The sequence below is a fragment of the Protopterus annectens genome, chromosome 3.part0 (genome assembly GCF_019279795.1).
Source record: "Protopterus annectens isolate FY-2018-M chromosome 3.part0, PAN1.0, whole genome shotgun sequence".
NCBI classification, from domain to species: Eukaryota; Metazoa; Chordata; order Ceratodontiformes; family Protopteridae; genus Protopterus; species Protopterus annectens.
The window spans coordinates 449,338,326-449,361,041 of NC_056731.1; the positions used below are offsets into that span (position 1 = coordinate 449,338,326).

At 37.2% G+C, this 22,716-nt stretch overlaps 1 protein-coding gene across 2 annotated transcripts in view; it reads left to right on the forward strand.

Annotated features, from left to right (window-relative positions):
* Nucleotides 1-22,716, forward strand: part of CUL1 (cullin 1) — a 3,347,782-nt gene that overhangs the window by 3,173,450 nt on the left and 151,616 nt on the right. For both annotated transcript variants that reach the window (XM_044064870.1, XM_044064871.1), the window contains exon 20: nucleotides 14,944-15,049. In XM_044064870.1, coding sequence (XP_043920805.1) covers nucleotides 14,944-15,049 — 106 coding nt within the window. The remainder of the gene's footprint in view (nucleotides 1-14,943; nucleotides 15,050-22,716) is intronic.

A 22,716-nucleotide genomic window follows, 5' to 3' on the forward strand; every position in this document is an offset into this window, starting at 1 on the left:
GGGATTCCAGCAACAACCTGCTCACCAGCCCACAGGACATCAAAGGCAGATGGAAGGAGTATTTCCAGCAGCTTCTGAATGAAGACAACCCCACAGAAGTGGTACTGCCCCAGAAACAGCCTACAATGAGAGTAGAAGAGGAGCCCAGCTTAGAAGTAGTAAGAGCAGCACTAAGGAAGATGAAGTCAGGGAAAGCAGCAGGCTCAGATGAGGTCACAGCAGATATGATAAAGATGCTGGGTGAGCTAGGGGAGAAATGGCTCCTGAGGGTACTAATTGTGGTGTGGAGAGAAAGGCATATCCCAGATGACTGGAGAATAAGCATACTCGTGCCAGTGTACAAGAACAAAGGGGACATCCACAACTGTGGACAGTACAGAGGCATCAAACTCCTACCACATTGCATGAAAGTTCTGGAGAGGGTGATTGATAAATGGATATGCAGAATAGTAAGATGGGAGATGAACAGTTCAGATTCAGATCAGGATGCAGCACAATTGACCCGATGTTTGCATTGAGACAGATACTTGAGGAGAGAGTCAAACTCTGCTTTCCTAGACTTGGAGAAAGCATATGACAAGGTCCCAAGAAAGCTGATCTGGGCAGTACTGCGGTGGTTTGAAGTCCCAGAAACACTGGTAGAATTAGTACAGGCTATGTACAAGGACCCAGTGACTCAAGTACGAACAGTGTTTGGCCTCACTGAGGCATTCCCAGTGGGAGTGGGTGTACACCAGGGTTCAGCTCTGAGCCCACTGCTGTTCATACTGGTAATGGACTACATCAGCAAACAGGTTGGAGGGGTCAGAGCAACAAAGCTGCTGTACGCAGATGATGTGGCCTTACAGGCAGACTCTGATCTAGAACTTCAGCAAAGGATACGAGAATGGAATGCAAATCTGAAGGCACATGGGATGAAACTAAGCACAGATAAGACAGTGGTAATGACAGCAGATTGAGGAAATCAGAAGAAGCTAAGAATAGAGATAGATGGGAAGATAGTGGAACAGGTAAACAGCTTCAAGTATCTGGGAGGGGTGGTTGAGGAGAAGGGTAGTCTGAATGAAGAGGTAAAAGCTAGAATCAGAGGGGCTGCAGCCAACTGGCATAGAGTATCAGGTGTAGTCTATGACAGAAGAATGCCAAAGAAGCTGAAAAGTAAGGTGTACAAGACACTGGTGCGACCAGTACTACTACACATGGCCGGCCTTAAGCATAGGCCAACTAGGCGGCCGCCTAGGGCGCTGCTCTATTAGGGGCGCTTTTCCAGTATTTATTTGGTGTAGGTAGACCAGGATGGGGGCACCAGGTGGTGTGGTGGGGGGCGCCGTGGAGCCCTTTTGCCTAGGGCACCAGCTGACCTAAGGCCACTCCTGCCTTTAAACCTGGGCAGTAAAGGCAGAACAGTTGAAGAAGCTAGAGTTGATGGAAATGAAGTGCCTGAGAAAGGTGGTAGGATGCACACTGTGGGACAGGCGAATAAATGAGGACATAAGAGCAGAAGCCAAAGTACCTCCAATTGCAGAAAAGATCAAAGAGAACAGATTACGATGGTATTGGCACATGTGTAGAAAAGCAGAAGACAATCTGGTGAGGGAGATTTGGGACAGACAGGAAGAAGGTAAAAGGAAGCGAGGGCATCCAGCAAAGAGGTGGATGGATTGTGTGAAAGAAGATCTGCCACAGTCAGGCATGAGTGTTGAAGAAGGCAGGAGTGTGGCACTGAATCGAGAGAGTTGGCAACAGTTAACACGATACCCCGACCCCATGTAAATGGGAAAAAGGGGGATGATGATGATGATGAGCTGCACTAAAGAATACAAAAAATAATAACATTTTTAGTCAAGAAACTAGACAAACGCAGATCTACACTTTGAGTAAAGCATCAAAGGAAAAAAAAACAAAAACAAACAAGTTTCAGACCATCTCGCAGCCTTGCAGGGAGGACACATACTTAGGCGGACAGTCACATTCTGAAACGTTTCTTTTAATTTTTATTTTTATGGCTTTTGGTGTTTGACAAGTAATTTTTGTCACTGGAGTGTTTTAAAAAAGCAAGTGCAATCAGGAGACGCAGTTCAATTGATGGATCCGAGAATTGTCTGGTTCCAACCAGAATAGCTTGGACTTTCCACAATCTTGTGGTTGTAAATTTGGGAAACTACCCAAGGGCTGAGGCAGCTGTACTTAAATAATAACTGTAATATTAACACAAGAAGCAGCAACACTGTCACAGACTTTGGTGGTAGCACAGAGGGTTTGGACCAGAACTCATCCGGTGGTCAAGGACCAAGATGCCAAATAGTAGGGGTCCCAGAACAGATCCATGTAGAACACCAACACCACTAGTGACAGGTCTGCTGTCAGAGGTGGTGGTGCATATTTTGACCATGTGGGTCCTATTGGTGAGCTAGTTGGCCACTCATCTGACGAGACAGGGATTTACGCCAAGTTGAGTAAGCTTTTTGATGATGCCTGAGTGGGGCATTGTGTCAAAGACCGTGGCCAAGTCAAGGTAAAGCTGTATGCACTGAATTTCCCTCATCCAGGACCTTGGTGACAATCTCAAAGAAGTCAACCAGGTTCAACAGGCAAGATCTGCCCCTTATGAATTTGAAATGGGTGGGGTCAAGTGCTTGGAGATTGCTATGTCCTTGTTTATGTGATCCATAATCATACGCTCCATGGCTTTACAGATCAGACTTGTCAAGCTAATGGGGCAATAGTTTCTGGGGTCAGTAGTGAAATTAACAAAGCAACCTCTACTAACTACAGAGCTAACTACAAGAAGCAGCTCATTACTAGATCTTAGCCGTAATCTGTTGAACTAACTGCCAGAATTGCCTCTAACATTGCACCATGGTTTGCCTGATAATGAAACACCATTTCTGGGATTCTATCTACGATTCTACGTTTTTGTATCTCTATTTCCCTGCCTTAAAGTCCGCAACAAAGGAGGTTATTATTTCTTACAGGTCACTGAGCAAAGAAAATGCTAGCTATATGACTGCAACTTTATTTTCCAGTGAAAAAGTAAATCCGGCATATTACTTTGTAACTACATCTGTTTTCATATGTCCTCATGTGGTATGCTTTTAACTTGACCTTAATTTGGCTGCTAGCTGTACTTTCTAATAACAAAGAACAAGGGTATGATTTATTTATTTATTTAAAACATTTGTTTACTGGGAAAGTCCGACTGGGACAGGGCCCATTTTCAGTGGAGGCCCGTGAAGAAGTGCTCCAGATGCATGTCTTTGGAATGTGGGAGGAAACTGGTGCACCCAAAAAAACCCCATGCGAACACAGGGAGGGCACGCAGACTCTGCAAAGAAGGCACCCTAGTCAAGAATCGAACTGAAGAACCTCTTGCTATGAGGTAAAAAATGCTAACTGCTGCACCACTGCAGCACAAGAAAAAAAAAGATGCTGCTGCAAAGCAATTTAGAAGAAAACTAGAAGCTTTTATCCAATACATGCATCACTCTCTTATGTTTTCAAACATGTGCAGAGGCCAAATGATGAGATTAAATTAAGGCATAGGGAAGCAAAAAAGTACAATAAGCAGGAACACCTCATAGGGAAGCAAAAAAGTACAATAAGCAGGAACACCTGACATAGGAGAAAGTAGAGGCAGTGTAGTGGCTTGATAAGAGGAGAGTGATTTCATTCTGCTGAATCTTGTCCCTCAAACATGATGGAAAGTATGATGAAAATGTGGAACAGAAATTAAGCAATAGCAAGACAATTCACATACCATTGAGACAAACAGTGTGAAGCCTGATGACTCAAACAAATAGTATGTAGCATGAAAGCAACAGGTACTCACAGAGATGGAAAACAACAGAATCCACGAGGAGCTAAAGTGACAGCTATTAGAATATATATAATGCAAGAGACAACTACAAAATCCTAACAATGGTTGCCAGCCAGCACCGTGACAGAAGGTAAATCATATTTAATGGAAGGCCAGTTTAGTCAAAACATTTAAGAATGTGTCTCTCTGTAAACCTTTAAAATATAGCAAGAAAAACAAAATGAGAACAAAATCAGTGATAAAATGCTGTACGTCAGGTAGCAAGTTACCATTAAAAAGTGCCATTACAGCTGGAAACCATAACAACCATAAGTTAAAATACAAGACAATAATGATTAATGTAAAGGAGACCGTGATCACAAAGTTAGCAAAAGATTTATGCTATACCACAAGAACTTCAAAATAGAATCAAATTCACCATGCAGCACTGATAAAAGATCCTGAAGCAATGTCCAGAAACTAATTCAGCAATTAATATATACAGTAGGTCCTGTGCAAAAATAATATTTACTGTAAATTTCAGAAAGCTATACAAATGCACATTATGTAGAAGTCATTAAGGAAATACAGAAGAAGAGCAAAGAAAAATGATTGAGCTGGAAACTAGGTCATAAAACATCAGAAAGTTAAGTAACTAATACTTAAAATAGTGCACCTGAGAGATCTGCAGAAGATATTGAAATGTTCTATCATTAATTGGTGGTAGTGAAAGTAGAGAGATGTGGAAAGACACTCAATGAACTATTTGTTTGGATGAGACTTAACTCTTGGAGGGCCTGCACTATTACATTTCCTAGTTTAAAAATAACAGTGAGGTGGAATAGTTGAAAGGCTTCTCTGAGTCTCTGAAGCAGTGTTAATTCAGCACTATACAATGTTAATTCAGCACTGTCTGATGTACAGCTACCAGGGCACTAAAAGCTGACCGTTACAAGTATAATCAGGAAGTGCAAATCAGAAAAGCTCTCAGTGTTGCTGATGATATACGTTTCCTGTTCTCGTTTGTTCTCATGATCTCCTCGATCTTTATTTGTCCAGTTTTACTAGACTACCCTTATCAGAGTAATAAATTATCTTTCTATGACAAGCGATCAATGTATATATCGGTTACATATGCTATCTTTATCCTACCTGATCTCTCTTTGCAAATTTTAATATTATGAAACATGGGATTCTTGCTACCCACTTCAAACATTAATGTGGCCTTATGGGCATGGTGATGGCATAATTTTCTTCATACCTCTCTAGTCTCATTCAAAGGGTTGTGTCTGCAATTAATTCTATCTATATTCTATACTTAGCTTACCTGTAAAATAAATGCAGTCAGGAGATGGTGTACTGTACACGATTTAGTAAATCCCTCTCACTCTTTCTTCGGCGCGATTGTCAAATCCTCCTCCTTCTGCTCTTTTTTGCCGCGAATGCACAAATTCCTCTATCGGCGCGAAAAACTAACAGAAGGGTGCTTTTGGTGCATGCGCACACCAGCTAAAGGACGCGGGTGCATGCGCACACCAGTTAAAGGATGCGGGCGCGGAAAAAAAACGGAAAAAAAGTAAAATATGAACTTAAGGGTCACGGGCCGCATGGAAGAGCTCTGAAGGCCGCGGGTTGGACGCTTCTGTTCTAAATCCAGAGCAGGCTTTGCCACTGCAGTTCTGCAGGGCCTCATAGCCATTCCTAATTCTATTTAGACCCAGCCACCTAACCTCAGCTTTGGGATTCATCCCAAGTGTAATGACTGCAACAGTGAAACACCATGAACATAGTACAGTTGTGTACCTACCATAAATGTAGATGTTCGAGTGTATTCACTGTTGCAGTCCTGGTTACCCAGTCACCATCCCCCTTTCTTTGCTGGAACTTATCTGTACTTCTTTATTCTATACGACCTATGTGGTATATTTGCTTGTAGATGAAGGTAATTTTTATGTTAGTGCATGCTTTTTTATAAACAATATTTTTAGCCTACCCTTTTGGGGGCACCTGACATCAGGGGCAAGAAAAACTGAAGAAAATGGTGTCGGCTGTAACTTATATACCCCTGGCGCACTGACGTCAGGGAAGAGACGACAGCAACCGATGCCGGACCAGGACTTTGGAATTCAGGCCGACTGTGGGTAGCCTGCCAGCAGGATAACCCTAGTGTAATGACTGCAACAGTGGATACACTCACATCTACATTTATGGTAGGTACACAACTGTACTTTTTAGAGTATAAGCTGTTAGAAATAAAAATCTTGTCAATATTGGTTTGGGTGCCAAATCTAAAAGAGTAATGTGTATAATTAAGAGATTTAGATGGTCATAAATCATAAATGTTTTTCAAATTCATTGTATTGATAAAGTGATTAAAGTGTTTTGCAGCTGATGAGAGTTTTTCTATCAGCAGTAGTATCATTCTCCGATAAACATTTAAAATCTCCTACTAAAATTACCTCACTTTCATATAAAAAGATATAATATCTAAACATTTTTTTAGAACCTTTTGATCCAGGGATCCAGTAAGAGTTAACAAATATATAATATTTTTTTTATTTCTCTTGCCACCAAACCTAACATCCCATTCTTATCTGAATAAGAATCTATCACTTTTGGTATATTCAGTGATTTTTTTTTCCATAATGTAAGTGTACCTCTTATTTATTATTATTTATTTATTTCAGTTTGATGACCGGGGAGGTCCACTGGGCTCAGGAGCCCGTTTTCAGTGGAGGCCTGGGGAGAAAAGCTCCACATTATATAGTAAACATTAAAATACAGCAGATAAAATTAAGATTCAAAGATACAGATACATTAAGATACAACAGATAATATTAAGGCTTATGGATACAGGTAAATTGTTAATACAGACAGTATGAGATACAGTGGTTACATAGCATGTGAGTCATATATTGACATGGTTGGTTAAAAGGTTGCATAGAATCTGAGTCTTGTTATGGCAGAATGGTAGAACAAGCATAAATGTTGGGGGGGGGGGTGAAGGGAAAGCAAACTATTTACAATATTTACATTAGATACAGAAGACAACAGTAAAGAATAAGTTAAATCCATGGAGCAACTTTGTTGGAAATAGGCATAGTATGGAAATGCAATTAGTGTAGAGAGAGTAGAAGGCTAGGTGGGGAAACTGCATATTCACTGATTGTTTTCCATAATGTAAGTGTACCTCTTCTTTTTAATGTGAAATGAGACCCAACTAAAATGGAGTAATTGTTTAAAAACATCATCTACATCATTGGATAGCAGATGTGTTTCTTGGAAAAGACAAATAAAAAAAAAAACAAAAAAAACAAAGAAGCCTCTTAGAGGCTTCTTTTTTTTTTTTTTTTTTTTTTTTGTTGTTGTGTGTTCCCTTTTTGCTAGTTTGCTAGCTGGTGTTTTTCAAAAGACATCAACTTTATGAAGTTTCAAATATTTCAATAAACTGCTTCTATTTACTGAGGTATTTAAACCATTGATATTAAATGACCTATGTTTATAACCTGACATTTATACTAGATAAAACGTTATGTATTAATATGACATTATATATAAAACAAACAAATATATTTTTTTAATATGTCTTGACATGGACAAAAACCTAATGACTAAAACTGTGTAACCAGTACTAAGAACAAAACTACCCCTTTTCATGAAATAACACATTCCAAGTTTGATGATGTAATCATACAAACTCTCATCTATCCTTACCACAAACTAACTAGACTTATTGCTTCATTTTTTATAAAAATGCTAACATCAGTTTTAAGTTAAATATTCAAATTTACTCATTATTAAATTCAAACATACTAACTTTACGTCAGTATATGTACCCAGTATAGCTTAATTTGTTTAATACTGCAAAACTGTCTTTATTATATAACATTAATGTTGTATCACAATCACAGAATCAAAATGTCTTTAAGAAAACATTAAAACCCCTCCAGTAATGTCTTAATCTGTTATGATATGTTTTGCCTCATAACATTACTTTTTACCAAAAAAAAAGGCCTTGTACAATGTAACATTCCTATAGCAATGAATTGTTACCTAACTCGCTAACACACCTTTTAAGTATGTCATAATTAGTACCATCATAAGCTTAACTCAGAAATTTTATGACTTATATAAATATAGGCACGTTATATATAGTACAGTCAGAAGCCCTGGTAGCCCCCAGCATGGAACGGACAGGCTTATTTAATTTGCATTACTGTATTTTCGGAACCTCTTTCTACATATTCATACTACTTTTATGTTTAACTTAAACATCTAGTATCAAGGCCTTGATTACCATCAGTATGTAATACACAGACTTTGTGACATCAAAATGCCTTGGTGTCAGAACCCCCTCTTACCTAGAGATACTGTTCTTCAGTTTTGTTACATCGAAATATATAAATGTCTAGATGTTTGTTACCAAAAATGTAACATCCAAATAAACATATTAAACCTCATTTTTGTAATTAAAGCATATAAGACATAATTGAACACTGTAGGATTAGTTATAAAATTCAAATGTGAGCAATCTACTGTTTATCATTCCCAATTATGTGTTTAATTTGTGTTAAACTGTAATCTAGTTATATCTGTAAGCGTATAACTGTTTATCCACTTAAACAAAAAACTTCAACACTAACTATATAAAATTTCAGTGTGATTGAAAAGGAACTAAACTTCTATTTATTATAAGAAAATTAAAACTTGAATATATAGTCCTGCATCCTTATACCAGGTATAAGACTGCATCTGCCTTCTAATCTGTCTTTTTCAGTGGGGGGTTTAATTCTCTGTATTCACACTTGAGCATTGGATTATTAAACTCAATTAATGTCTATAAATTCTGTACCCCACAATCAAAAAGGTATAGAATAACATAATATTCTCTTTTAAATAACTTTTATACATCAGTATAAGCTCAGTTTATACAAGAATATATTATTCGGAAGGTTTTTATTTTTAGTATATTCATTAACATCTGTGTATAATTCAAAAGTTTCATCTGTTAACTTGTTATTGTTAATTTCATGCAACTCATTGTAATTGTGTGAAGCTTCTGAAAAAAATCAATGTGCGTATGTAAAGCAGAAAATCATATCTGAAAAGACATTAAGCACAGTAAAGCCAATGCAGAACATAAAGGTTAAAACATGCATTTCAATACTGTTCAGTTAGAAGGTAGATTTTTGAAGAAATTTATGAAAATATTTCACATTGGAGTGAATTTACATATTATTTCCCAAGGTACAGAAACTGGGCTAGGCTATACAGAAATTATATTTTGTAGAAATGTGTGCTTAATTGAAAGTTTTGATATGCATTCGATAACGCTTTTGGATCAAGAGCCAATAATAGCTAAAAAATGCAGTGTAATGAAATAAAAATGAGACACTGGTGCTTTCCCGCCTATGTGTTAAAAAGAGAGGAATTTAAGGAATGGGTAGTGGACATTATTTAGGAGTTATTAGTTAAGATGGAACTTTCTTTTGAAAATATAACTATAGAGTGGGATAAAATTAAAGTGGATTTTAAAATAGGGTGGAAATGAAAGGAAGAGAGAGATGGTTAAGAAGTAACATATTATTTTAAGGGACTGACAGATGTTAAAGTATTGCAGTATAGGGGGAATCTCACAGGACAGAAAGAGGAGCAATTGCAAAATGCTAAACAGAAAATAAAGGGTTACCTTGGTAATATGCATGAGTTTTGAAAGACTGCTGTTTAGTGACTTTTTTATATCACCAGAGCACAAACACTTTTAGCAGAACAACTCAGGCAACAAAGTAGAAGGGGTTGTCACCAAACTTAAGGAGCCTATAGCAAGGAAGATAACCAGAGATCCTGTAGTGTGCTGTAAATACTTCAGGAATTTTATGAAAATCTGTATAAAGCAGAGACGTATGGAAACCAAGAAAAGGTACACATTTTTGGAAGAATTAAATATGCCAATGTTAGAGGTAGATGAGGCACAGTTACTAACAGGATAGGAGGAGATAAGATAAAAATGGTGATATATAACCAATTTACAGGAAAGTCCCCAGGAATATACGGTATTCCTGTGGAAGTTTGGAAGCTAGGAGGAGCAAAACTGATAAAGATCTGGAAGGTTTTGTTTAACAGTATTTTAAAAGGAGGAAAAGTACCAACATCCTGGAAGAAAGCTGTGGTGGCTGTAATACCTAAAGATGGTAAAGACGACCTATCAGATCCAGCTTCATATAGACCCATTTCAATTTTAAACCAAGATTGTAATGTGTTTGTCTGTGATGGCTAAAAGAAGGGCAAAGGTGATGCCAAAATGAATAGATGTGGATCAGTATGGTTTTGTGGAGAGGAGGCAAATATTTGACAACATTAACAGAACACTGATGATCTTGAGAGAAGCAGAATGTAAGAAAATGTCACTGCTGGTGGGTTTTGATGCAGAGAAAGCATTTAGCAGTAAGCAGGGAGTTTATGAGCAGGGCAGTGGAATCATTTGCATTCCCTGATAAAATTATAAGGCTGATTAGGGAGGAAATATAAGGGATTTGAGGCAAAAATTAAAGTGGGTGGGTTCCTCTCTGATAAATTCTGTTTGAGCAGAGGAACTAGACAGGAGTGTTCCCTTTCCATTTTGTTGTTCACATTATATTTAGAACTGTTGGCAAAGAAAATAAGGGACTCAGAAATTCAAGGATATAATTGATATGGTAGTCAAGAAAAGATGGCTTTATTTGCAGATGATAGTTTTATACCTGATAAAACTAGAAAAGGACATTTCAGTGTTGCGGAACATTTTGAGACTGTTTCAGGTCTTTTCGGTATACAGAATTAATGAAGATAAAATAAAGACAATAGCTGTAAACTATGTACCCACACACACATTGGTTCAGCAATACTCCTATTTATGGAGACATGATGAAATTAAGTACTTAGGAGTATGGATTAGAAAGGATTCTGTTATGGCAGCTAAGGATTTGTGGGAACAGAGTAAACAAAAGGTAATACAAAAATTGAGACATTGGAAGCTCTGTTTTATGGGTATGGATACTATCAGGTCAGGCATATTTTTATCAGCCAAATGAGAAGTTGTGAATAATAATTAGTAATGAGTTTGAAGGATTTTATCTGGGAGTGGAAGATGGCAAGAGTCAAGTGAGATAAGCTGATCCTTCCAATAGAGCAAGGTAGTTTGGGATTATCTGATTTGTCAAGGGTATTTCAGAGATACATGGTTAAGGCTCCTATATGTAGCAGAAGCAGAAAGCTATAATTCAAACAGGAAAGGGATGATGAAACAGTGGAAGCTTAAGAAACAAGGAAATACTGGGATTTGGATCTTTAAGAAGAATAGCAATAACCATACAGAATATTATATACATAAAGTAGCAAAAGTATTCTAAGAACTATGGCAACACAAGAATGGAGAAAGGAGATTCTGTGATTAGGAACGACTGCAATTGGGAATATAGACAGTAGGCAAGAGGGGGCTGGAATTTACTGGATAAGACTGGCAAAGGGACCAAGATATTGGGAGCAAATAATTAGAGAAGGAATGGTGATAGAATGGGAGGAGGCCAATAATTAATTTGGACTGCAGGCTAAAGATTGCCTTCCATGTCAAGGACTGATGGAGTACAGGCAAAAAGAAATAAATAGGGTGCTCAGAACTGAAAGACTAGCACAGGTCGATTTACATTATTAGTAGAATCTGAAACATAAGCTGCTATTAAAAAAGGGATAATCAGTAGAGCATATAAAATATTGCATGATAACTATGAGAATCAATCAGAGGAGGTTAAAAAGGATTGGTAAAAGAGATTAAATAAGTAATTTGCAAAGAAACAGTGGGGGGGGCATATATGTACAACTCCCAAATATGCAACAAAGTCTGTAAGATTAAAGGTCTTTGGAAGTATTTACATAGGTATTTTTATACCCCAAGTAGACTCCTTAGATTTTTTCCTCTGGTAGATACATTTTGCAGGTGTGATGAGGAAGAAAAGAGGTAATTGGGAACATATTTTTTGGGAGTGTAATGAGTTGGCAAACTTTAAAAAATCCCTTCAGACTACTCAGCCAGAAGTACTGGGTAAGCAAATTGGTATAACTAAGGAAATTATTTTTTGAGGTATGATACAGAATTGGAATTGCCTAGACATAGTAGTACCTTGCTGAGTCTAATTATGGTGGCTCCCTAGAAAATGGAAATAAAAGTCTAAATCTACTGTTCTAGTAGTAGTGGCTGTAGTAACAGAGATAAAACAACTGGAAATGGGATCTTCAGAAAAGGGTAGGAACAAATTACATAGAAAGAATGGGAACTGGGGAACATTACATGCAGAGTAATGTTTTGGAGGAGGAATGAGGTTTAAAAGAAGGCAGGATTTGAATGAGCTATGTAATGTTTGACTGGCAATGACATGAAGTGATTTATAATGTTTCCAATGAAATATATGTCAGTATGGTTTATTTTCATTTATTTAAGTATATGATTGTCTATTTCGTAAGTGATAACTTAATGAAGGTGTTTCTTCAAAAAACATTGAGTCATTGGAAGACTGCATCAGACATAAAAACTGTAGGGTGTAAGGTGTATTCCATGTAATGTTTTGTATTGATTTGATCTGTTACAAATGGATCCATGGATAATTTTGATTTCCACTAAATTTTGCATCCACTTTTAATTTGTGAAAGTAATGGTGGTTACTTTTCCCATTTACTTTTACTTGGGAAGATTGTGTTAAATAACTATGATTATATTTTTAAATAAATAAATCAGATTCCTAAACCCAATAGTTTATTTTTTGCAGCTTCTCTTGACTTACCTTGAAGAAATTACTTAAAATTCTTAAATATTTTATCAAGAAATCCACAGTTCATCCATGCATTATTCATATAATCATTCCATGTCCAATTTTGTAAATGAGGAAATATCCATTATGACATTGGATAGCAGTGACATATTTATTCCCAAGGAATTTTTACCTTTTTATTAAGTAAAGGCAGTTGTCCCATTTATGGCAAAAAGAGTTATTAAATTAAATTTTATGCTGATAATCTGGGGATAGGACTTTATGACTGAGCAAACTAATTTGCCAAAACAAATTATCGCCACATTGATAAGTAAATTAATAAAGGCTTGTATCTTTGAATGTTTGACAAAAATCCCTCTCGATAAATAGGTGCCACTTCAACTTGCCATGGAATATGAGGAGATTCTCCATTCCAAACAAGTTATTTTGGGTGAACGTTAATAGATTTTTTAATAGAAAAAGTATTTGGGACAAAAATCATTTCAAAAATGTTTTTTCTTCCTGATCAAGGACAAAATAATCATTTCAAAAATATTTTTTTCTTCCTAAAAATGATAAAAAAAAAAAAATCTATGGTGTTTTTTGTTCAACTAGAAATATATAATAAAACCCAAATATTAGAGTATACACGACCTTGTAATACCAAAAATGCACTAAATATACGCTAAAGAAGGTTCACAGCTCACTGCTAATTCTCACTTAAAAAATAACTTTTAATAAAAATAAAAATGAACCATTGAATGTTATAAATATAATACACACAGATTAAGCGCTTTCATCTGCTGACCGCAGACTTCATCAGATTCTGCTGAAGTCTGCGGTCAGTAGATGAAAGCGCTTTACCTGTGTGTATTATATTTACAACCTTCAGTGGTTCATTTTTGTTTATTTTTATTAAAAATAAAAATTAACCATTGAATGTTATAAATATAATACACACAGGTTAAGCGCTTTCATCTGCTGACCGCAGACTTCATCAGATTCTGCTGAAGTCTGCAGTCAGCAGATAAAAGCGCTTAACCTGTGTGTATTATATTTATAACCTTCAGTGGTTCATTTTTGTTTATTTTTATTAAAAGTTATTTTTAAGTGAGAATTGGCAGTGAGCTGTGGACCTTCTTTCGCATATATTTAGTGCAATTTTTGGTATAACTAGAAATATTTCTTAAAATAATATAAATTGCAGTTTGTTTCTAATATGCACTTATGTTGAGGTGGCAGAACTAAAATGAGTCGGCTAGAGGAATAAGATTAACACCATCAATAACTAACTTTGTTTCTGCCAGTCTGTAGCCTTTCAAATTTGTTATAATTAATGGTGTAACCTGTTTGGTTGACAATAACCATAATATTAGTAGCATTTTAATGTTTTCATGAAAATTAGTGGTTATAAGCATTATGTTCTCAGCATATCCGGTCACAGCAGTCACGCTGTTATTCAGAGGTTTCTTTATAATTTGTTGTCATTTGAATAGTTAAGGATCAACTAGAACAAACATGGCGATAGATAAGGCAACTTTGTCTGATGCACAAAGTAATTGTAAAGAAAGATGAATTTTTGTTGCTTATTATATATATTTCTGAATCATTGTACACAATGTGTGTTATTGTCATAAGTGATGGAGTAGAATAGTATTTTAATACTTGCCATATATAGTCCCTATTAATGTCATCAAAAGTCTTAAGACACATCCAACTTGACAAAGTTTGTTTTTTCCATGAAGGGCATATACATTATTAAAGATTATAACCTGAAGATGTGTATTGGTTTCCATCATTGTTGTATTCAGGCCAGAAATTAAACTTTATAGGAAAAAGTTTTTTTGTCTAAATGATTTATAAATTTATGATTTATGGTTGTTGCAATAATTTTATAGTAAGCATGTAATACTGATGAATGTCTGTAGTGGTCAGATTTAGTGCTTTTTGCCTTCCTTTTGTATTAGGATGACTTCTGCTAAATTCATAGACACAGCTATCTTCCATTGTGGAATAGTTATTCATTGCGACAGTTGCAGTAATTTTGGTGCTTATTCCTGTACACAAAAATGAGAATTCAGCAGCATAACCATTAGGACAAGGTACCTTATTTTTCTGTAAGGAATATACTGCATTTTTTATATCAGTTAGGAATAGTTTTAGATTTATAATCTACAATCTTAATTATGGGGTACTTAATCACTAATTTGTGGCATAAGCATCTTTAAACCATTTTTCATTATAAACCTTGTAGAAATACTTGATCATAATGTCATTGATTTTTCTGTAATTAACATATTTGGCTTTTTCCTTCTGTAGCTGCAAAACTGCATTTTTGGAGTTAATTGTTCTATGTTTCTTGTGCAGCAAAAAGTTGAGGGTCAACATCAATGTGCCAATGAAGACTGAACAGAAGCAGGAGCAGGAAACTACACATAAGAATATAGAAGAAGATAGAAAACTATTGATTCAGGTAATCCATAAATGTAAAAGCTGCATTGTTCTTTGTTCAAGATTATCTTTTTATGTATAATTGTGGTGCATAATTTGAATAGGTAGTTGAAGTTAAACATTCCTTAAAATTTGAAGTGTGAAGTTATCTTTCCATAGTCAATGCATGCATTAAACAAGAATGGAAGTCTTGACAGTCAAGTAAATTTTCCCAGCCTACATAAGAGTTGTCTTGCATCCTTGAATTTTGATTAAAATCCCCAATCTCTACCACATTCAGACTGACAGTGGTCTTCTTACAAAGTAATACACAGGTCATTGGCTTCTGTTTTTGCAACACCAGTAAAGTAAAAGAGACTGTCTCCATCCACTTGTGTTCCTGATTTAGTTTGCTTGTTAACCAGATAAACTGACCATTTTCAACTACAATTGAGACAACAGTGGCAGAGGTAAATGCAATGTGTGTGTGTGTGTGTGTGTGTGTGTGTGTGTGTGTGTGTGTGTGTGTGTGTGTGTGTGTGTGTGTGTGTGTGTGTACATGCATGGCCAGTTTAGCATAGCCAATCAACAGCATACATACATGCATGGCCAGTTTATTATAGCCAGTCAGCACTATGTTTTTAGACATGGGAAGAAACTGTAGTACCTGGGGGGGGGGCAGAAAAACATGAAATCTCCACACAGATGGTGATCAGAAGTCAAGATGGTCTCTAGTCCCTAGAGTTGTAAGATAGAAGTTTTAAAATTAAGCCATTTTACTGCCCTTAGGAGAGGAAGACTTGTACAAAGCAGGTAGAGTCTGTTTAGGACAAAAATAGTTTAGGACAGCCAGGAACCCTTTTTCCAAAGGGGTTTCCTTCATTATGTTACATTTGGAAGAAATAAGAAACAGTATTCTAGCTGGGACAGTAAAGATGAATTGAATTTTTATAGATATGATCAGGGCATTTGAAAAGGTTAACCACAACCAACTGGTGAAGTTCAACTTTGGCCAAAACACTGCATAATGGTTTGAAAGCTCTTTCCATAATAGCACAATCCAGGTTTACACTAATAAACTTCTGTCTACACATGGCACACTTAATGCAGGCGTACCTCAAGGATCTCTAGGACCTGTCATATTTTCACTATTCATAAATGATCTCCCAACAGGATAACAATCATTTAATGTCATACTATTATGCACATGACATTCTCCTACTCCATGCAAATAAGTGCCCCACCACCCTACAAACCAAATTGCCACAATACTTCAGCAATATTTGCCACTGCAAAGTCGAATAAACTAATGATCAACCGCAGCAAAACCAAAATTATGCTGTGCTCTTCCCTTCAAACCACAAATCCAATGTACTTCCACCTGTTAGTATTACAGCCATTAAAAGTAAAGTCATCCCCCTTGTTACTGACTATAAGTACTTGGGTCTCACCCTTGATCCTCCCCCACTTTCTCTAATCACTCTGACAAAATCATTAACGGGTTCTATCTCAGCTAAAATTCTGCTAGAAGATATCGCACCTTTTTTCCCCAAATAGGTGGAATATCCTTTGCCTAAAACATGCTAGTCCCTAAGCTGGAATACAGTCTACTTATGTTTTCTCCTCACTTGGCTTATAATTTGACACAGATAACTAATTACTGGAAATAAGATGTGTAGATTTGCAAGTCTTATTGACTGTCATCTCTCTTCTACACAAACTTAAGTGGCTGCCTGTTGCAGAAACATTAAATTACTTAACAGGTACATTATTACTCACGGTACTAAATGGAGAATACTGTCTAACGAGAGCTAAGGCAGTAAAAGGAAACAGGAAGATGAGAATTCCACAAAGCCTAACAGGTGTCCCTTTTCCAAAAAGGATAACCCCCTCCCAATTTATGACTTTCCTGAGATGGGGTAGCCAGCTTTTCCAAGTCCCCCTCCAGGTGCTACATCTGTAAAATTCTCTCTCAACAAGGCGACATGGCCTTGAGTGTTTTCCAACATAAAGGTTCTTAATAGAGGAAAGATCACCCTCCTCCATTCAGTGGGGTTCTCCATTATCCACTTTGTTATTCCCTGCTATTCTCCAGCATTTGCTAGACTCTGAGGTCATAGAGCCAGTGCCACCCTCCAAAGAAATGAAGGGCTTTAATTCTCAAATTTTCCCAGTTCCCAAAAAAGAGCTTTTATGGAGATCAGTTCTGGACCTTTCCTTTCTGAACACGCTCATCCAGGTTCCCAAGTTCAAGATGCTCAGCCCACAGACAGTGCTTCCTTTTCTGCCAGAACACTGTTTCCTGATAGCCCTGGACTTAAAGGATGCTTATCATTGTATCCCCATTGCTCATTACTTCTGAGGATATCTGAGATTTGTTGTCTCTGGGTCTCACTTTCAGTTTTCTGTATTGCCCTTTGGGCTAGTCACTGCTCCTCAAGTGTTTACACAATGCCTTGTCTTGGTAGTGGTCCATTGTCATACTATCGGCAGCTGCATTTTTCCATACTTAGATGGCTTCCTGATTTGTGCAGAGCCTCTGTCCAGATGTTTGGAATCGTTGAAGAATGTTTCGGCCTTTCTCTTCCAGGCTTGAATCTGAACCTTCTGAAGTTGTGCCTGACCCAACCATGAAGTGTCATATTTCCAGGGTGCAAATTGACTCCAATGAAAATGTCCTTTCTGCCCAAAGACCAGATCCTGTTGTCTCAAACTGTGAATTCCTGAAAATGCTAGAACTGTTGGCATCTATGATTTTTATGATACCCCTGCCTCATCTTCACTTGAGAAAAATTCAGTGGTATGTCGAAAATTGTTGGAGCCAGTATCTTTATTCCCTGGAAACCCAATTACCGGTGCTTCCTTTCATCAGAAAAGAGTTAAGATGGTGGAGAGAACAATTCAGTGTCAATCCAGGATTTCCATTCTCCCTCTGATACCTGTGCAGTCTGTTCAGACAGATTCGTCTGACTTCAGCTGAGGAGCTGTGTCAATGGGGAAGTGGATATAAGCCACTTGGGGGCCAAGGATGCATAAAAGCACATCAATATCAAGTTGCAGTGTTTCACATTTTGAAGATTTTTCATCACCTCATCACCTTTGGACTCTGGGTCCTCTCCAGGTGAATATAGACAACACCAAAGTGATGTGGTGTCTCAAACAACAGGATAAGAGGTCTTACCCTCTGTGGTGGTTGGCAGTGATGGCCTGGGAGTTGTCTTCTAAGTATTCTCTGACTCTTCAGGCTTCATACATCCCTTCACAGCATAACACTGTGGCAAATGGACTAAGCAGATCCTGGACAGACCTACACAAGTGGAAGATCAACACATTGGTGTTCCAAAAGATCTATTCTCAAGTAGATCTGTTCACCTTCTTTCAAAACAGACAACTATAGGAATTCTGTTGCAGACATCCTTGCAGCCATGCTTGGAGGACAGACGCATTCTTATTTCCTTGGATAGGTGTGTTCCTGCAAGTGTTTCCCCCTTTTTCACTGATTCTCAAAGTTCAGAGAGAAATGCCAAGGATCACTGTGGTGAGACACTGTTGGCTCAGGAGAGCTTGGTTCTCGCTTTTAATGGTACTAACCAAGGGCAGTTACCACAGTCTTCCTCGCAGTCTGAATCTGCTCACGTAGTCTCAGAGCCGACTGATGCACCCCAACTTATGTTTACAAGTGACTCAGGTTTTCTAAGTGGTACCCTAAATGGAAACGAGTCATTTAAGGTTATTGTACCTCTGGTCTCTGAAATATTTTATTTTACATTTGTTAACCAGGATTGTCTGACTGAGCTGAAGAGCCCTTTTTCAGTGGAGGCCCGGGGAGAAAAGCTCCAACAATATTATACAGTGTTCATTATAAATTAGCATTAAACAGCAATGTTACAGTATTATTACAAGGCATTAAGTAGCAGTATAATGTTATACAGTGTCAATAATCAGGAGTATAGCAAAACTATTTCAAGATGTATAAAAAACAAATATGTCATTAAGATGAATATAGTTTTTGGGGTAAGTGTAATTTTTGTGCAGCTACTTCAGGATGGCTTATCGTATGCATCCATTAAGGAGTATTTAGTGGCCATCTCTGTATGTCTGGCTGTGGATCCCCTCTTTCTTGTCTTTTGGTAAAACAATTCATAAAAAGATTGTTGCCTATGAGACCCCCTTACATGCAAATTCCTTCTTCATGGGATATCAGCTGTGTTCTGGAGAAATTGACATTACCACTTTTTCAAACCAGCAGCTCACGCTAATATTAAGTTCTTTTCAGAACAAGGGAGAAAGGATATTTCATAACTTGGATTTGCATCAACAGTTCAAGTTACTACCTTGACAGAACAAAGCCATTTAGGAAGGCCGAAAGGCTTTTTATTTCCTTTTATGGAACAAAGAAATGTCAACCTGACTGTAAGCAAACTGTTGCATGTTGGATGTCCTCTGTATTGTTTTTTGTTACACCTACCATGGAAAGAATCCAGGCAAGGTGTAAGGTATTTTCCACCAGGGTTTTGTCCTCTTCTGAGGCATATTGGAAAATTATGGACCTTAGAAGTATTATACAGACAAAAACATGGTCTTCCTTCCATACCTTCACACAGTGTTATAAACTAGATGTTTTTTCTAGATCTAGAGCAGGTTTTGCAAGGGGGCTCTTGGATCTTTATCCTTCTTTCTCCCAGGTTGGTTAAGCTTTGGGAATCTACCCATATGCCAGTAAGGCAGTGTGATTGTTGAACATAATACAAGTACCACTTAAACTGTAACAGTAGATGTTTGTAGAAACACACTGCCTTACTTGACAGTACCCTCCCACTGTCCTGTTTTAGTTGGATGTACATAGTTTGTTTGATAGTTGCTGCTGATTGGTTTAGCAGCTTTGTGTGTGTGTGTGGTTTTTAGTTTGGAACAGTAGGTGTTTGCAAAGCTTGCTTTGCCATCTGCTCTTCCAGGAAAATACTGAAGGGCTTCTGTCTGTGGCCGTGAAGGATTGTCCTGCTTCTGGCAGCTGATTGGTCCTTCCCACCCACAGACAGGAAGTGAGAATTGTTCCTAGCTTTGAGAGACTGCATATAGAGAGCAGCAGGGGACTACTACCCCATTTGCAGTAAGACAGTAAGTTCGTTGAACATCTACTGTTACAGGTAAGTGGAACTTGCACAACTGTACTTTTTTTTTTCTTTAAATTGATTTTAAGTCATGGTTTCTGTAGATTTCCACTGATGTGTCATGGGTTCTTTCCACCTAAATTATGATCAGCTCATGCAGATTATGTGAAGCCCCCCTCCAAAAAAAAAATTACTAAGTACTAGTTATGACTGTGTGTTTGGGATGACAGTATAACCCACAACTTTCATTGTTTAGGGCAGCTGATTCTACAGTCTCTTCCCTGTATGTGGAAGGAAGCCCTTACATTTCAGTCCATTCGTCATTAAAATATGAATGGTAAGACAAGCAGAAAAAAATGTTATTGTTTCACATACTGGCTAAAGAAAGCCTTGTACTTCAACTTATAGTATTGTCAAACTGACAGAAGTGATTTTTTTAAAAATGTCATAACCACAAATATGATAAAGAAACAGGGCTGTGGTAAAGGTAATGTGAAAGTAAAAGGCAGCTAAATTACTTTGTTCAAGAAAAGCCTAAATTTGATGTCACTATTGCAAAGAAGTGTTCTTTAAATGCAGCTGTGTTTATAAGAAGGATTGATTAAATCAAAGTTCTTAATAACCTTTCTTCAGAAACATTGAACCAAACACCCCATATAAGGAACACCTTTTCCATTTTGAATCTTTTCACTTAAAAAAAATGATAGACTAAGACAGATTGTATTAAAATGCATTTTCAGAAGAAGAAATTAATAGCAGCATTATATAATAATGTAAATCCTCAATATTCTGTTACAGAAGCACAGAGTCTATGTGGGGCTAAATAGAAGTAAGGCAAAGTTAGGGATTTTCCTGAAAAATGGGGACATGAGAGAAATAAATATCTGTAAAGTCTAATTGGGCAGCTCTCTCCCCAGACATTTCTGACTTCAGACAAGCTTATCCATATTGTGGCTAGTGGCTTTTTGTGAGAAGGTATGTAAAGACAATCTTTGTCTTTTTCTTCGCCATACTGCCAGTGTACTGTTAAGTCCTGCATACTGAATAAACGGTTGCAATGAAAATTGCTCATCATTCAGCTGTTATCTCTCACCTTGCAGCATTTTATTTTCTCTGCAAAGTATGTTGGCTTAGTTTTTTAAGTCTTAAAATATACTTATTTATGGCATTATCTACTTTCTAGCGAGTTGGTACACTGGAAAGCAGCTTGGCAGCAAGGACCACCCCCCCCCCCCTCAAAAGAATCTGTTAGTTTTCAACAAACATATCTGTTAAATGCTGGACTAATCATTTCTTACCTGATAGTACTACACAATAAAACCTCTTTTTTCTTACTATTAACAGTACATAGCCTTTTTCTGACAGACTTTTTACTGATCATTTCTGAACTGTGCTGGCCTCTGGGCTTGGTTCTAGCCACACCTACACAGAGTGCTGTAAACTCTCTCAACCCCCATCCCACCAATCAGACCTCTGCAGGATGTTATATTACCTACTGGGACACCAGGCTCCATTTTCAAACAGTTCTCTTCCTTACTGACTCATTCACTGTGTTCCCTCAGCTTGCTGTGCAAGTTTTTAACTTATTTTTTTTTTTTTGTGTGTGTGTGACTACAGCTACTTAGACTTGTTGACTAGAAGCCTGCTCTGTGTTTTAAAACTCACCAATGTAAATGCTGCACTGTATTCTTTATGCCTGGTTCAAATAATTTTGTGATTACAGCTATTTAGACTTGTTGATTAGAGGCCTGCTCTGTGTTTTAAAACTCACCAATGTAAATGCTGCACTGTATAATTTATGCCTGGTTCAAATAATTTTGTGATTATAGCTGTTCAGGCTCATTAACTAGAGGCCTGCTTCGTGTTTTTTAAACTCACTAATGTAAATGTTGTACTGTATACATTGTCTGATTAAACTGCAGTAGTTTTATGATTACAGCTACTTAGACTTGTTGGCTTGCTGCCTGCTCTGTGTTTTAAGACTATCTAATTGTAAATGCTGCACTATATACCTTATGGCCTGATATTCTACTCTAGTAGTTTTATCTGTCTTACAGCAGACCAAGCTATCTTGCTGTATATTTTATCCATTGGTTAATGCAATTGTTTTACCTCCTCTTAGTGACTTCATATTTTTTTTCTTGTCATAGATTTCAATTATGCTTTAGTATATATAGTGCTCACTGCAACAGGTATAATAGCCTGCTGTCTAGCTGTTGCCATGTTTTCTATGTTCAGAGGAATGTTACATTTTTTCACCCTGTTTGCACATCTGTATTAACTATGTTGTTTCTAAGTATATTTATTGTTAACTTTAGCAACATTTTAAAGCTAAAGTTTGTGTAGCACTGCATTTGAACTACTGTGCTAGAGTGAATGATGTGGCAGTTAAACAGTTTGTGTTTCTACTGTTTGAGGTTCTCTTTCTGTCCCCTCTAAAATACCTCCATCTATCTTTTGTGTCCTAAACACCATTATTGGTAACAATTTTATTTTTTTTTTCTCTCCTCAGCTAACAGCCAAGCTTTGTCTTTTTCCTCTCCATACTGCCAATGTACTGTTAAGTCCTGCACATTGAATAAACTGTTACAACGAAAAT